The sequence below is a fragment of the Vombatus ursinus genome, unplaced genomic scaffold, assembly GCF_900497805.2.
Source record: "Vombatus ursinus unplaced genomic scaffold, bare-nosed wombat genome assembly UNPS02014830.1, whole genome shotgun sequence".
Lineage (NCBI taxonomy): Eukaryota > Metazoa > Chordata > Mammalia > Diprotodontia > Vombatidae > Vombatus > Vombatus ursinus.
In genome coordinates, this window is record NW_020954608.1 from 26,992,713 (window position 1) to 27,008,113 (window position 15,401).

The 15,401-nt window shown below is 35.8% G+C and overlaps 1 protein-coding gene across 1 annotated transcript in view; it reads left to right on the top strand.

Annotated features, from left to right (window-relative positions):
• Window positions 1–13,047: 13,047 nt before the first annotated feature.
• FAM107B (family with sequence similarity 107 member B) overlaps window positions 13,048–15,401 on the top strand; it is a 313,216-nt gene continuing 310,862 nt past the window's right edge. The window contains exon 1 of the mRNA XM_027838744.1: window positions 13,048–13,449. Coding sequence (XP_027694545.1) covers window positions 13,048–13,449 — 402 coding nt within the window. The remainder of the gene's footprint in view (window positions 13,450–15,401) is intronic.

Genomic DNA, 15,401 nt, shown 5'->3' on the forward strand with positions numbered 1-15,401 from the left:
TTTTCCCCAAATCCCCTCCAACATTGGTCATTTTCCTTTTCTGTCCTATTAGCCAACCTAATAGGTATGAGATAGTACCTCAGAATTGTTTTAATTTGCATTTCTCCAATCAATGGTGAGTTAGATAATTTTTTAAAATATGGCTACAGATAGCTTTGATTACTTCATCTGAAAGCTGTTCATATCTTTTGATCATTTACCAAGTGGGGGATGGCTCCTATTTTTATAAGTTTGATTTAGTTCTCTATATGTTTGAGAAATGAAGCTTTTATCAGAGAAACTTACCTCAAAATTTTTTTTACCATTACTACTGCTAACCGTATTTCCCTCCATCCTATTCCCCCCTTTTATTCTGTTCTCTATCTCCTTTCACCCTGTCCCTCTTCAAAATTGTTCTGACTGCCCCCTCTCCCAATCTGCCCTCCCTTTTATCACTCCCTCTCTTCTCTTATCACCTTTCCCTCCTACTTTCTTGTAGGGTAAAAGATTTCCTATACCCAATTGAGTGTGTGGGTCATTCCTTCTTTGAGCCAATTCTGATGAGAGTAAGATTCACTCCCCCTTACCTCCCCCCCCTTCCCCTCCACTGTAAAAGCTTTTTTTGGCTTCTTTTGTGTGAGGTAGTCTACCTTTCCCTTTCTCCCAGTACATTCCTATCTCACCACTTAATTTTATTTTTTAGGTATTATCCCTTCATATTCAACTCACACCTGGGCCCTCTGTCTATTCATACTCTATCTAACTAACCTAATAATGAGATAAGTCTTATGAGTTACAAACATCATCTTCCCATGTAGGAATGTAAACAGTTTAACCTTATTAAGTCCCTTATGATTTCCCTTTCCTGTTTATCTTTTTATGCTTCTCTTGAGTCTTATATTTGAAAATAAAATTTCTATTAAGCTCTGGTCTTTTCATCAAGAATGCTTGAAAGTCCTCTATTTCACCGAATATGTTTAATAGGAATGTGTATGTACAGCCTATATCAGATTGCATGCCATATTGGGGAGAGGAGAGGGAAGGGGAGGGAAGGTGGAAATTTTCAGAACTCAAAATTTTATAAAAGTGAATGTTGAAAACTAATAAATAAATAAATAAATAAAAAAAGATAAAGTCGGGCTCTGCTTCCAGGTTGGAAGGCACGCTGTCTCAAGTTTCAGAGGGTTTGTGCAGCTGTTTTCAGAGATACTTCTAGGGTCCCGTAAGTTTTCCATTCTTCCAAGGTGTGATGATCTAAGGAGAAGTGTTTACTGCTTCCCTGTCCTGTCTCTGGTCTGTGAGTGACCACAAGCACTCTTTTCTGAGCTGGAACTGTGACGAGGGTCCCTGCTCCACTGAGCCTGCAAGCTCTGGTGTGCTAGTTAGTGCTCCTCCTTGCCCAGGAACAGCCATCCAGGACTGCAGCCAAGTATGGGTATCCGAGCATGGGTAAAGCAACAGAATCCTGCCCCAGTTCCAGCAAAGAGACCCCCTCTAATAGCCTTCTGATCATTGGTTCAACCTCTCCCTTCTGTGGGTGGAAAGCTCCAGAAGAAGACACTGCTGCTGCTGATTCAGTGACTCCCAAGGCCTGCTCCTGGTTTGCTGGGGCTGGGACTGTACTGGTGCAGCTTGTGCTGGACTGTGCTCCACTCTCACCTAGGCGAGACAGACCTTTCCTGCTGACCTTCTAAGTTGTTTTGGGCTGGAATATTATTTCATTCCATCTTTTTGTGGGTTCTGCTGCTCTAAAACTTGTTTAGAGTCATTATTTAAAGGTATTTGGAGAGGCTTAGGGGAGAGCCCAGGTGAGTCCCTGCCTTTACTCTGCAGCTTGGCTCTGCCCCTAGCAGGAATTTTTAACCTTGGGGGTCTGTAAACTTAAATTTTTTTTTGAGAATTGTATTTCAATATTTAGTTTTCTTCGTGATTTTGTTATTGTTCAGTTGTGTCCTACTCTTTGTGACCCTGGACTATACTGTCCATGGGGTTTTCTTGGCAAAAATACTGAAGTGGATTGCTGTTTCCTTCTCCAGCGGATTAAGGCAAACAGAAGTTAAGTGACTTTCCCAGGGTCACACAGCTAGGAAACATCTCAGGCTAGATTTGAACTCAGATCATCCTAATTCCGGGCCTGGTGCTCTATCCATTGAGCCACGTAGTTGTTTCATGTGTATATATATATATATGCATATATGTATGTATGTATGTATGTATATATGTACATATGTATATAAATATTGATTTTTCTTATTTTTGTACATACTTTCCCCCAGTAGAATGAAACTCTTTGAGAGTAGGGATTTTTTTCTGTTTTGTTTTGTTTTATTTTTGTCTTTGTTTCTCTAACAGAGTGCCTTACACCTAGTAGGAACTAAATAAATGCTGAATTGAATTAATTGAATCAAAGAAGGAAGATGCATTTGATAAAGTGATAAATCCTGGCAGTTATAGCCTCCTCCATTCTGCCTTAATCCCTGTTAGCCCTATTGCATTATAATATGACCATGAAACTCAGTTCACCCCAACCAATGCTTGACAACTAATTTCTAGTACAAATTCTAGCAAGACTGTTGCACAATTTTTACGGTCTAATGAAAGCACAAATCTAGACAGGAATCAGAGACCTTGGTCAGCCTCCTCAGCTGCATGACCTATATGACCTTAGGGTAGTTGTATGAGCTTTCAAAGAATCCTTTTTTTCTTCCAGAAATTGGAGATTAACCACATAATACCAACCACCTGTCTGGGCCTATGAAAATGTCTCAAGTACTAAATTAAATCAGAAAACAAATAAATTAGTAATATGTCATGAAAACAAGGCCTGAAAGCAATTATTAATGGTAAAACCATTATGATATGAAATTTTTATAACATCCCTAAGAGACTCTCTGTAAGGGATAACTTCCTTTATATAATGACAAAATCATACTAGTAACATCTTTATAAAACACAGAACAGTGCTGTGGATACAGACCTGGCCTTGGGCTCAGACCTGGATTCAAGTAGGCACATACTGGCCATATAATCATGGGCAAGTTGTTGCCTAAGGAAACTCTCCAATTGGAAATAACTGCAATGGTGGAGGGAGTTTCCACACTAGGATGAAATCACAGGTCCAGATTTTTTAAAAGGTTCACAAAACACCTGCCATGCAAAGCAGGGCTACAAAAATCTCTCAACAAAGTCCTTCTTCCTTGGTTACAGGTGCTTGTATCAGAAGGAACTGACCCTTTCTTCTCCCTTTTAGAAATGGTGAGAAAGAAGGATGCCCTGGGAGAAGAAAATGGGAGAAATTATCTCATACAAAAGAGGCACACAAGGAAGAGCTTTTAAGGTTGAGGGCGAAATGGAAGGGGTAGGCAAAACTTGAACTTTACTCTCATCTGAACTCATTTAAAGAGGGGAGAATACACCACACACACACGCACACACACACACACACACACACACTCATTCAGTTGGGCATTGAAATCTGTATTATCCAGAAGAAAAATAGGAGGGGAAGGGAATAGATGAAAAGGAATGGAGTGATAAGAGAGAGAGCAGATTAAGGGAGGCAGTGTTTGGAAATAAAACAGACTTTTAGAAAAGACAGGGTAAAAAATGAGAAAGAGAGGGATAAACAGAAGAAAATAGGATGGAGGGAAATATACAATTATTAGTCATAATTGTGAATGTGAATGGCATGAACTTAACCATAAAATGGAAGAAGATAGCAGAATGGATTAGAAACCAGAATCCAATCATAGATTGTTTACAAGAAAGACACCTGAAATAGAAAGACACACACACTTAAAATAAGGGGCTGGAGCAGAATCTATTATGCTTCAGCTGAAGTAAAAAAAGGCAGAGGTAGCAATCATGATCTCAGACAAAGCAAAAATAAGAATAGACCTAATTTAAAAAGATAATCAGGAAACAACATTTTGTTAAACGAGCCATAGACAATGAAGTCATATCAATACTAATCACATATACACCAAATGGCAGAGCATTTAAATGTTTTAGGCAAAAGTTAAATGAATTACAAGAGGAACTAGACAGCAAAACCATATTAGTAGGGGACCTCAACTTTCCCTTCTCAGAACTAGATAAATCCAACCATAAGATAAAGAAGAAAGAAGTTAAGGAGATCAATAGAATTATAGAAAAGTTAGATACAGTAAAGCTTTGGAGAAAACAGAATAGGAATAGAAAGGAACATACCTTTTTCTCAACTGCATGTCACCCTCACAAAGACTGACTATGTATTAGTGCATAAAAACCTCACAATCAAATGTAGAAAGGCAGAAATATTGAATGAATTCTTTTTGGGCCATAATGCAATAAAAATTATGTTAAATAAAAAGTCTTGAAAGCATAGACAAAAATTAATTGGAAACTAAATAAACTAATCCTAAAAGATGAATGGGTCAAAGAACAAATCATAGAAATGATCAATAATTTCACTAAAGATAAAGACAATAATGAAAAAACATACCAAAATTTGTGAATGCTGCCAAAGTTGTATTTAGGGGAAAATTTATATCTCTAATTACTTACATCAGTAAAATAGAGAAAGAACAGATCAATGAATTGGGCATGCAACTAAAAAAAACTAGAAAAAGAACAAATAAAAAATCCTCAATTAAACACCAAATTGGAAATCCTGAAAATCGAAGGAAAGATGAATAAAATTGAAAGTAAGAAAACCATTGAATTAATAAATAAAACTAGGAGCTGGTTTTATGGGAAAACACCCCAAGAAATAGATGAACTATTGGTTAATTTGGTTTAAAAAAAGAAAGAAAACCAAATTACTAGTATAAAAAATGAAAAGGGCAAATGCACCACCAATGAAGATGAAATTAAAGCAATAATTAGAAGCTATTTTGCCCAATTGTATGCTAATAAATTTGACAGTATAAGTGAAATGGTTGAATATTTACAAAAATATAAGTTGCCCAGATTAATAGAAGAGGGAATAAAAATATTTGAATAATCCTATCTGAGAAACAGAAAATTGAACAAGCCATAAATGAGCTCCCTAAGAAAAAATCCCCAGGACCAGGTAGATTCACAAGTGAATTCTACTAAATATTTAAGAATAATTAATTCCATGGGGCAGCTAGGTGGCACAGTGGAGAGAGTACCAGCCCTCAAATCAGGAGGACCTGAGTTCAAATTCGGTCTCAGACCAAACACTTTACACTTACTAGCTGTGTGACCTTGGGCAAGTCACTTAACCCCAATTGCCTAAAAGTAATAATAATAATAATAATAATAATAATAAATTCCATTACTATATGAGCTATTTGGAAAAATAGACAAAGAAAGAGTCCTATCAAATTCCTTTAAGACAGAAATATGGTGTTGATACCTAAACCAGGAAGAGCAAAAACAGAGAAAGAAAGCTATAGATCCATTTCCCTAATGAATATCGATGCAAAAAATTTAAATAAAATACTAGCAGGGACATTAAAGCAATATATCACAAAAGTTACACATTATTACCTGGTGAGATTTATGCCATGAATACATTGGTCCAATATGAGGAAAACTATCGGGCATAATTGACCATATCAATAACAAAAATAACAAAAACCATAAGATTTTCTCATTAGATACACAAAAAGCTTTTGACAAAATATGGTGCCTGTTCCTATTAAAAACATTAAAAAGCATAGGAATACATGTAGCTTTTCTTAAAATGATAAGTAATATTTATCAAAAACCAAAAGCAAGCATTATTAGTAATAGGGATAAACTAAAAGCCTTCCCAGTAAGGTGTATCTATTATCACCACTGTTCTTTAATATTGTACTAGAAATGCTAGATACAGTAATAAAAGAAGAAAAAGAAATTGAAGGAATAAGAATAGGCAACAAGGAAACAAAACTATCACTCTTTTCGGATGATATGACGTTAAAGTTAGAGAAACCTAGAGAATCAACTAAAAAGCTAGTTGAAATAATTAACATTTTAAGCAAAGTTTCAGGATATAAAATAAACCCACATAAATCATCAGTATTTCTTTATGTTACCAATAAAGCCCAGTAGGAAGAGATGAAAAAAGGAATCCATTTAAAATAATTGTAGAGATTCTACTAAACATTTAAAGATCAACTAATTCCAATATTAAATAAGTTATTTGGAATAGTAGGTAAAGAAAGAGTCCTACCAAATTCATTTTTATGAAATAAATATGGTGTTGATACCTAAACCAAGAAGAGAAAAAAATGGAGAAAGAAAATTATAGAATAATTTCATTAATGAAAATGAATGCAAAAATTCTAAATAAAATACTATGCAGGAAACTGCAACAATATATCACAAAGATTATACATGGTGACCAAGTGGGATTTATATCAGGAATGCAGGAATGGACACAAGGAAAACTATTAAAATAATTAATTCAATAACAAAGTGGCAAAAATAGTATGACTATATCAGTAGATGCAGAAAAAAACTTTTGACAAAATACAACACTAATTCCTATTAAAAACACCCAAAAGCATAGGCATAAATGAATTTTTCCTTAAAATGATGAGATGCATCTGCCTAAAGCCATCAGCAAGCATTAGTTGTAATGAGGATAAGTTAGATGCCTTCCCAATAAGATCAGGAGTGAAACAATGATGTCTGTTATCATCAACATTATTCAATACTGTATTAGTAATGCTAGCAATAGCAATGAGAAGAAAAAGAAACTAAGGGAATTAGAATGGGTAATGAGGTAATAAAACTATCTCTCTTTGCAGATGATATGATGATATACTTGGAAAATCCTAGAGATTCAACTAAAAAATTAGTTGAAACAATAATTTTAACAAAGTTGCAGGATGTAAAATAAACCCAAATAAATCATCAGCATTTATGTATGTTACCAATAAAACCCTGCAAAAAGAGATGGTAAGGGATACCCCCATTTAATATAACTGTAAGGGGGGCAGCTACGTGGTGCAGTGGATAGAGCACTGGCCCTGAAGTCAGCATGAACTGAGTTCAAATCCAGCCTCAGACAAAACACTTGACACTTACCAGCTGTGTGACCCTGGGCAAGCCACTTAACCCCAATTGCCTAAGCAAAAAAAAAAAAAAATAACTGTACACTGTATAAAATATTGGGGAGTTTACCAGCCAAAACAAACCCAGGAACTACAGGAACATAATTATAAAACACTTTTTATACAAATCAAGTCAGATTTAAATAATTAGAGAAATATTAATCATTCATGGGTGGGCAGAATCAATACAATAAAAATGACAATTCTACCTAAATGAACCAACTTATTAAATGCTATACCAATTGAACTACCAAAAATTATTTTATTGAGCTCAGAGAAATAATAATAAAATTCACTTGGAAGAACAAAAGGTCAAGAATATCAAAAGAACTAATAAAAAATGTAAAGGAAGCAGGTTTAGCAATAACAGATCTTAAACTATATCATAAGGTAATAACTACCAAAACTATCTGGTACTGGCTAAGAAATAGAAAGGTAGATCCATGGAACAGAGTAGACACACAATTTACAACATCAAATGACTATAGTAACCTTGTGTTTGACAAAGGTAAAGATTTAAGCTTTTGGGATAAGAATACACTATTTGGTAAAAACTACTGGAAAAACTGGAAAGCAATCTGTCAGAAATTGGATATAGATCAATATCTTACACCATTTACCAAGATAAGATGAAAATGGATTAATGACCTAAATATAAAGGGGGATATAATAAGAAAATTGGAAGAACATGGAACACATTACCTATCAGACTTATGGATAAGAGAAGAATTTATGAATAAACAAGAGACATAGAGCATTGTGAGATGTAAAATGGATAACTTTGATTACATTAAACTAAAAAGGTTTTGTACAAATAAAACCAATGTAGCCAAGATTAGAAAGAAAGCAGAAAATTGGGCAAAAAGTTTTATAGACAGTTTCTTGGATAAAAGTAGCATTTCTCAAATACATAAAGAACTTTGTCAAATTTATAAGAGTATGAGTCATTCTCTAACTGATAAATGGCCAAAGGATATGAATAGTTAGTTTTCAGATGAAGAAATCAAAGCTATCTATAGTCATATGAAAAAATGCTCTAAACCACTATTGATTAGAGAAATGCAAATTAAAACAACTTTGTGATATCATCTCACACCCATCAGTTTGGCTAAGATGAGAGAAGGGGAAAATGACAAATGTTGAAGGGGATATGGGATAATTGGGACATTAATACACTGTTGGTAGAACCGTGAACTGATCCAACCATTTTGGAGAGCAATTTGGAATTATGCCCAAAGTGTTATAAAACTGTGTATATGCCCTTTGATCCAAAAAAAAATTACTAGGTCTGTTTTCCAAGGTGATTAAGGAAAAAAAGAACTTACATGTTCTAAAATATTTATAGCAACTCTCTTTGTGGTGGCAAAGAACTAGAAATTGAGGGGATGCCCCTCAGTTGGGGAATGGTTAAACAAGTCATGATATATGATTGTGGTAGAATACTACTATACTGTAAGAAGATGAGCTGATTGATTTTGAAAAACATGGGGGCAGCTAGGTGGCTCAGCGGATAGAGCTCTGGCCTCAGAGTCAGGAGGACCTGAGTTCAAATCCAGCCTCAGACACTTGACACTTACTAGCTGTGTGACCCTGGGCAAGTCACTTAACCTCACCAAAAAGCCAAAATAAAACAAAACAAAAAAAGAAAAACATGGAAAGACTTGCATGAAACAATGAGAAGTGAAGTGAGCAGAACCAAGAGAATATTGTACACAGTAACAGCAATGTTGTTCAAAGAATAATTATGAACAACCAAGTTATTCTGAGTATTATAATTATATAATTATATATAATTCTGAATTATATAATTATATATAATTCTGAATATTATATGTTATATACTCAAATGAACTATAAAGGACCTGTCAAGGAAGATGCTATCCATCTCCAGAGAAAGAAGTATACATAGTATAGTTTTTATATATATATATATATATATAGATATAGATAGATACATATACTTATAAATCTGTGTTAAATAGCATTCTTTTTTAGTGCAGGTGGGGAGGGAGACAGGGAGACAATTTGGAACTTAAAAGGTAACAAAAAATAAATAAATAAGATTAAAATAAAAAACAAAAAAATAACTGCAGATAATATAAAATACTTGGGAGTCTACCTGCCAGGACAAATCCAGGAACTATATGAACACAATCACAAAATACTTTTCACACAGATAAAGACAGATCTAAACAAGCAGGTAAGTATTAATTGCTCAGCCAATAACTGCTCCGCCAATATAATAAAATGACAATTCTATCTAAATTAATTTACTTATTCAGTGCCATACCAATCAAACTACCAAAGAATTACAGAGTTAGAAAAAATAACAAAATTCATCTGGAAAAACAAAAGGTAGAGAATATCAAGAGAATTAATGTAAAAAAAAATGAGAAGGAAGGTAGCCTAGAAGGTTCAGATTTCAAACTATGTTACAAAGTGGCAATCACCAAAACAGTCTGGTATTGGCTAAGAAATAGAGTGGTGGATCAGTTAACTAGATTATGCACACAATATAGAATAGTAAACGACCATAGTAATCTAGTGTTTGGTAAACTCAAGGATCCAAGCTTTTTGGGGCAAGAACTTACTATTGACAAAAAATGCTGGGAAAACTGGAAAGCTGTTTAGCAGAACCTAGGCAAAGACCAACATCTCACACCATATACTAAGATAAGGTTAACATGGGTGCAAATGGTGATACACTAAACAATTTAGGAGAGCATGGAAATTTTTACCTGTCAGATCTGTGGATAAGGAAAGAGTTTATAACCAAATAAGAGCTAGAAAGGATCACAGGTAGGAAAATGAATAATTTTGATTACATGAAATTTAAAAAATTTTGCGAAAACAAATCCAATGCATCCAAAATAAGAAGGAAAACAGGAAACTGGGAAAAAATTTACAGCAAGTTTGTCTGATAAAGGTTTCATTTCTCATATATATAGGGAACTGACCCAAATTAGCAAAAATAAGAACCATTCCCCTTTCGGTCAAGACGTATGAGCAGGTAGTTTTTAGAAGAAGAAATTAAAGCTATCAACAGTGATGTTAAAAAAAAAAAGCTCCAAATCACATTGATTAGGAAGATGCAAATTAAAACACCTATCAGATTGGCTAACATGACAGAACAGCAAAATTACAAAGGGGATATGGAAAAATAGGTACACTAATGCACTGTTGGTAGAGTTATCAACTGGTCCAACCATTCTGGAAAGCAATTTGGGACAATGCCCAAAGGGCTAGAAGACTCTGCATCCCCTTTGATCCAGAGATATCACTACTAGGTCTGGATCCCAAAAAAATCAAAGAAAAAGGAAAAGGATTCATACGTACAAAATATTTATAAAAGCTCTTTTTGTGTTGGCAAAGAACTGGAAATAGAGGAAAGGGGATGCCTGTCAATTAGAGAATGGCTGGAGCAGTTGTGGTATAGCGCTGTGATGGAATACCACTGTGATATAAGAAATGACTAGAGGGAAGGCTTCAGAAAAATCTGGGAAGATTTATATGAACTGATGCAAAGTGAAGTGAGCAGAACCAGGAGAACATTGTACACAGTAATAACAATATGATCAACTATGAAAGACTTAGCTACTGTAATCAACACAATGAGACAATCCCAAAAGACTCATGATGAAAAATGCTATCCACTTCTAGAGAGAAAACTGATGGACTCCAACTGCAGAATAAAACATATATTTTTCACTTGCTTTATTTTTTTCCTTGTTTATTTGTTTGTGTATGCCAACATGGCTAATATGGAAATATTTTTGCATGACTTCACATGTATAATTTATAGCATGTTATTTTCCATCTTAATTGGTTGGGGGAGCAGCTGGTGAGAGGTAGAGAATTTGGAACTCACAATTTTTAAAAATGAATGTTAAAATAAATAAAGTATAATTTTTTTTTAAAAAAGAAAAGCCTATGAAGGAAAAGTAGAAATATCCCTCCAACCCCAAGCTCAGTTGGAAGAGCTGGGAATTGGGGAAGTGGAGAGATAAATGACAATATAGTTTCTCATGCATATTGGGAATGGAGCCAAGTGGGAATGGAAAACAGAAACCTTGAGCAATCTCAGAAATAAGTTCCCACAGAGACCTGTAGAGACCCTGATAGAGCAGGTAGGACTGTGGGATCTGGGTGTAAAACAGCAAAAATTCTGAACAAGTAAGAGATACTCAGTGCTCCAGTGGTGGGAACAATGAGTACCAACTTTTATCCTTGCTACCTCCCCAGCCCCAGCATAATACTACAAATTGTAAGGACTGTAAGTCTCTGAGAATGTGGTATTTTGACTCTATGGGCTCAGAGCAGAGATGGCTAGAGCCATCTCAAACTAGCTTGAGAGATCCAACTGCTAAAGTTTTGATGTGAGCATTTACACCACGAAAACTGACAAACAGAACAAATGATGAAAGATTGGAATAGTCAATGTTTAAGGGAGCTGGGAAAAATAGTCATAGTAATCCAGTATTGGTGAACTATGAATTTGTCCAACCATTCTGGAAAGCAATATAGGATTATGCTTAGAAATTACTGAACTGTTTTTACCCTTTGATTCAGATATCTTGCTGCTAGGCATATATCCAAAGGATGTCAAAGATAGAAAGAAAAGTCTTAAATACTTTAACATTTTATAGCAGCATTTTTTTTGTAGTGGTAAAGAACTGGAAATAAAGTCGAAATTCATTGATTAGGGAATGGCTAAATATACTGTGGTGCAGGAATGTAATGGATTGTTTTTAACTCACAGGAAATGATGAAGAATATAGAAAGGCATGGAAAGACTTATATGAAATGATGCAAAGTGAAGTGATTAGAACCAGGAAAACTAGACATACAATAACTATAGCAACATAAATTTAAAAATAATCAAAATTGAATGCCAAGCAATTATAATGGTCAAAGTTAGATCAAAGAAGAGAGAAAAAAATTCACCTCTCTCCCCTCTTTGCAGAAATGGAAGACTATTTGAGTAAAACATGATATATACTGTTAAACTCCAGAGCTGCAGAATTTTGCTAAACTGCTTTTTTTTTAATCTCACTTTTTAAATTCTTTGTTACAAGGGATTGATGTCTTGGGAGGGAAAGAGACAGGAGAAAAGAGGAAATGGAAGGGGGCACGGAAGAAGATATATTTGGAAATGAAGATGATATTAAAAACAATAGATATTAATAGAATTTTAAAAAATTAAACAAGTTCCTCAAAAAGTGCTGGGACCTAGCCAGAGCTATTTCCAGGTGACCAAGGCATACATGAAATGGAATTCCACATTGGGAAATTTGTGTAAGCCTGCTCACAAGCTGACCAAGAAGCCTGAAATAGCTGGAAAAGCAGCTAAGACACCAGGCCTAATTGTAGCTCTCAACTTTCAAAGGCTTAAAATTCAACCTCCTGCTTTAAGAACTGCCAAGCTGTGAGTGTCCATTCAGAGAATCTTCATTAGGATAGAAAACAACTTCTGTTTTTTGTTTTGTTTTGTTTTGTTTGGGCAAATAAATATTTGAAGGGGGCGTAACATGAGAGGACCATGCTGTTGTTATGATGCTACTGATACACACACATTGTGCTATTATGGCAGATGTTATCAGGCTACATTATCATTAGGCCTCCAAGGTAACCTGAGGCAGCATGGCTATTGACTCAGCACCACCTAACACTGGTGTCTCTGTCCGGCTCAGACACTGTAACCCAAGAAAACAGCCTGCCTCACAGAGAATTTTCTTTACCCGCTGACAACAGCAGCAAACAGCATGGAAATGCCCGGTAGAATTAGAGGTATTCATGATAACCGTCCTATCCACAGGGTCTGACAAGAGAGTATAAGCAGCCAGTTACCAGAGACTTCTGTTTTGACATCTTAAGTTTCTTTCTGGGGATGTGCATAATGTTCTTGTCTCTGGATGAGAAAAGTCTTGTAGGAATTCTGAGCATAATGCCTTGACCTTGCTCATACTCCCCCCAATATTTTCTTTTTCTCCATCGGATTTTATAACCTAGCAATGTTTCAATGTCAACGTGGAAAACAAGGCTGACCCGAGGACTGAAATCCCCAGCTCCAAGAATGCATCCATTTCCTTGCTCAGCGCTCCTCACCTGCTTTGGGAACACAAGGGAGAATGTGCCCTTTGATCAATCCAGTTCAGCTGATGCCCATTCCACCATCTATGTCCAGCCCTTGGCCAAAGCGAGGGGACATGAAAGTCACCCAGGAGGTCTGGAGGAAATCCCAGAGGAAAAACTGAGTTCCTGTACTTACTCAGAGAAAAATGGCAGTACAGGTAACCATTCTGTTGTGCAACCTGCTCCCATACCTGAAGATCTGCCTGTGTTCCCAGCTGATGAGCCAGACTGCAATTCAGTTATGTTCCACACTTCCATACCCAGACCTTCCATCGTCGAAACGCCAAAGGTGAGTGCCTCTCAGTTCTACAGATTGGTGGTAGAAGGGATCAGGTATAAGGGCCTTGAAGGTTTTTGTGGCATAAAAGTGGTTAGATAGTGGCATAGTGCCTGATACATAGTAGGGGTTTACTATGCTTGCTTATCGATTGAACTAATGAATCATGGGCCCCTCAGGAAATAAACTCTTAGTATCCTTCATCTCTTTTGAGAACTTTTTGAATAAACTGAATTTAACTTGCTCTCTGTCACTAACAGTGTGATTTTGGAACTATCACACACCTACCTATTCAGGACCTCAGTTTCTTCATTCATGAAAAAAGGGGTGGGCAGACAAAGTAGACTAAATGTTCTGACAGGTCTTTTCCAGTTTGAACAATGTATTAATTGCTTTAACACCAATCCCCTTCTCAATAATTGGCTCAAACAGCTCTTTGTTTCATACAACTCGAATCATATAATACAGAGAATTAGAGTTATCTATATTTGTGTCTTACCTTCCTTCTAGTCTGTAAGCTCCATGAGGGTAGGGATTGTGTGTTATTTAAAATTTTTATTCCTCCCCCTCCCCCTCCCCCTACCATATAGGATAGTGCTCTGCATATAACAAGCACTTAATAAATTTTTTTTATGAATGTTAACTGCATGTTGACATTAAAGGGAAATAATCTTTCTGGAATTGAATTTGCTTCACCAAGGATTTATTAAGTCCCTAATATGTGCTAGGCATTGTGCTAGGCCCTGTCTACTTTTTAGGGAGGAGAGGGAGAGAAGTGACGTTGGACCTGTGATTTTATCCCTCTTCCAACACAGATTAGTGACTGTTTTGCAATTTATTTTTAGAGAGTTTCTTGGGTTGGTAACAGATTAAATGACTTATCCAGGCTCATCTAACCAGCATGGAAGAGGCAGAATTTGAACACAGTTTGTTCTGATTCCAAACCCAGTCCCTCTGTCCACTATACTACACTATACTATACTCATCTCAGGCTGCCAAGACAAAAAAAATATGGTGTGACATGTAGAGAGAGCTCTACCTCTTTAAACCCTTAGGAAGTATTCAATGGTTGAGGAATGTGGAGAAAGTCATATATAATGGGATAAGGATTTCAGTCATCCGAGTTGTTGCAAAATGGACTTTCCAGGGGACCTCATATCTATAAAGAAATTGAACTGAAATGGGAAAAAAAGTTAAAAATGTGAATGTTTTTATGGCAATTTTCTTTTGTTATTACTTACTAACAATCTTGTCTTGGAAAAGTTTATAGTTTTCATTGATACTTATCTTTGCTACTTATCTTTGAGGCTGGACAATGTTATTGGTAATATGAATAAGTATGTATTGAGGAGTGGTGAAGCAAGGATTCTTCATTGGTGCTTGGTTCATTAGGATGGTTTATGAAAAGAGAGAAAGTTTGAATAGTTAATAAGCTTTCACATGGTGACGCTCCTTAAGTCTCTAGAACACTAATCATTGGAAATATCCTAGTAGAAGTTGGGTAGTTCAAGGATGTTGTGGCAAGGATTAATTCACCAGGCAAGGATTTGGACTAAATGACCTTTGGTCATTTCTAACCATGAGATTCTATGATCTTCTGACACCTGTCCTGGGTAATGCAATCTATATAGATTGCCTTGGTTGACAGACTAGGCCCCCAGATTCTGAAGTGGAAGCCCCAAGATCGGATGACATGACACCGTCACTCTTCTCTCCACTCTTTTAGCTTAGCACAACCCCTCCCTTACTCATTCAGTTTCCCAGTTCCTTAGCAGTCAGCTTCTTGTTCTACACAACAACCAGACATCTTTCTCCCTTCTCTCAGTCCCTTTTTAACTACTTTTCAAACAGCTCCTTTTTTTTCAGATATCCCTTTCATTTGATAAGTCTATGAATATATTATATCTATTCATCTACATCTATCTATCTATCTATCTATCTATCTATCTATCTATCTATCTATC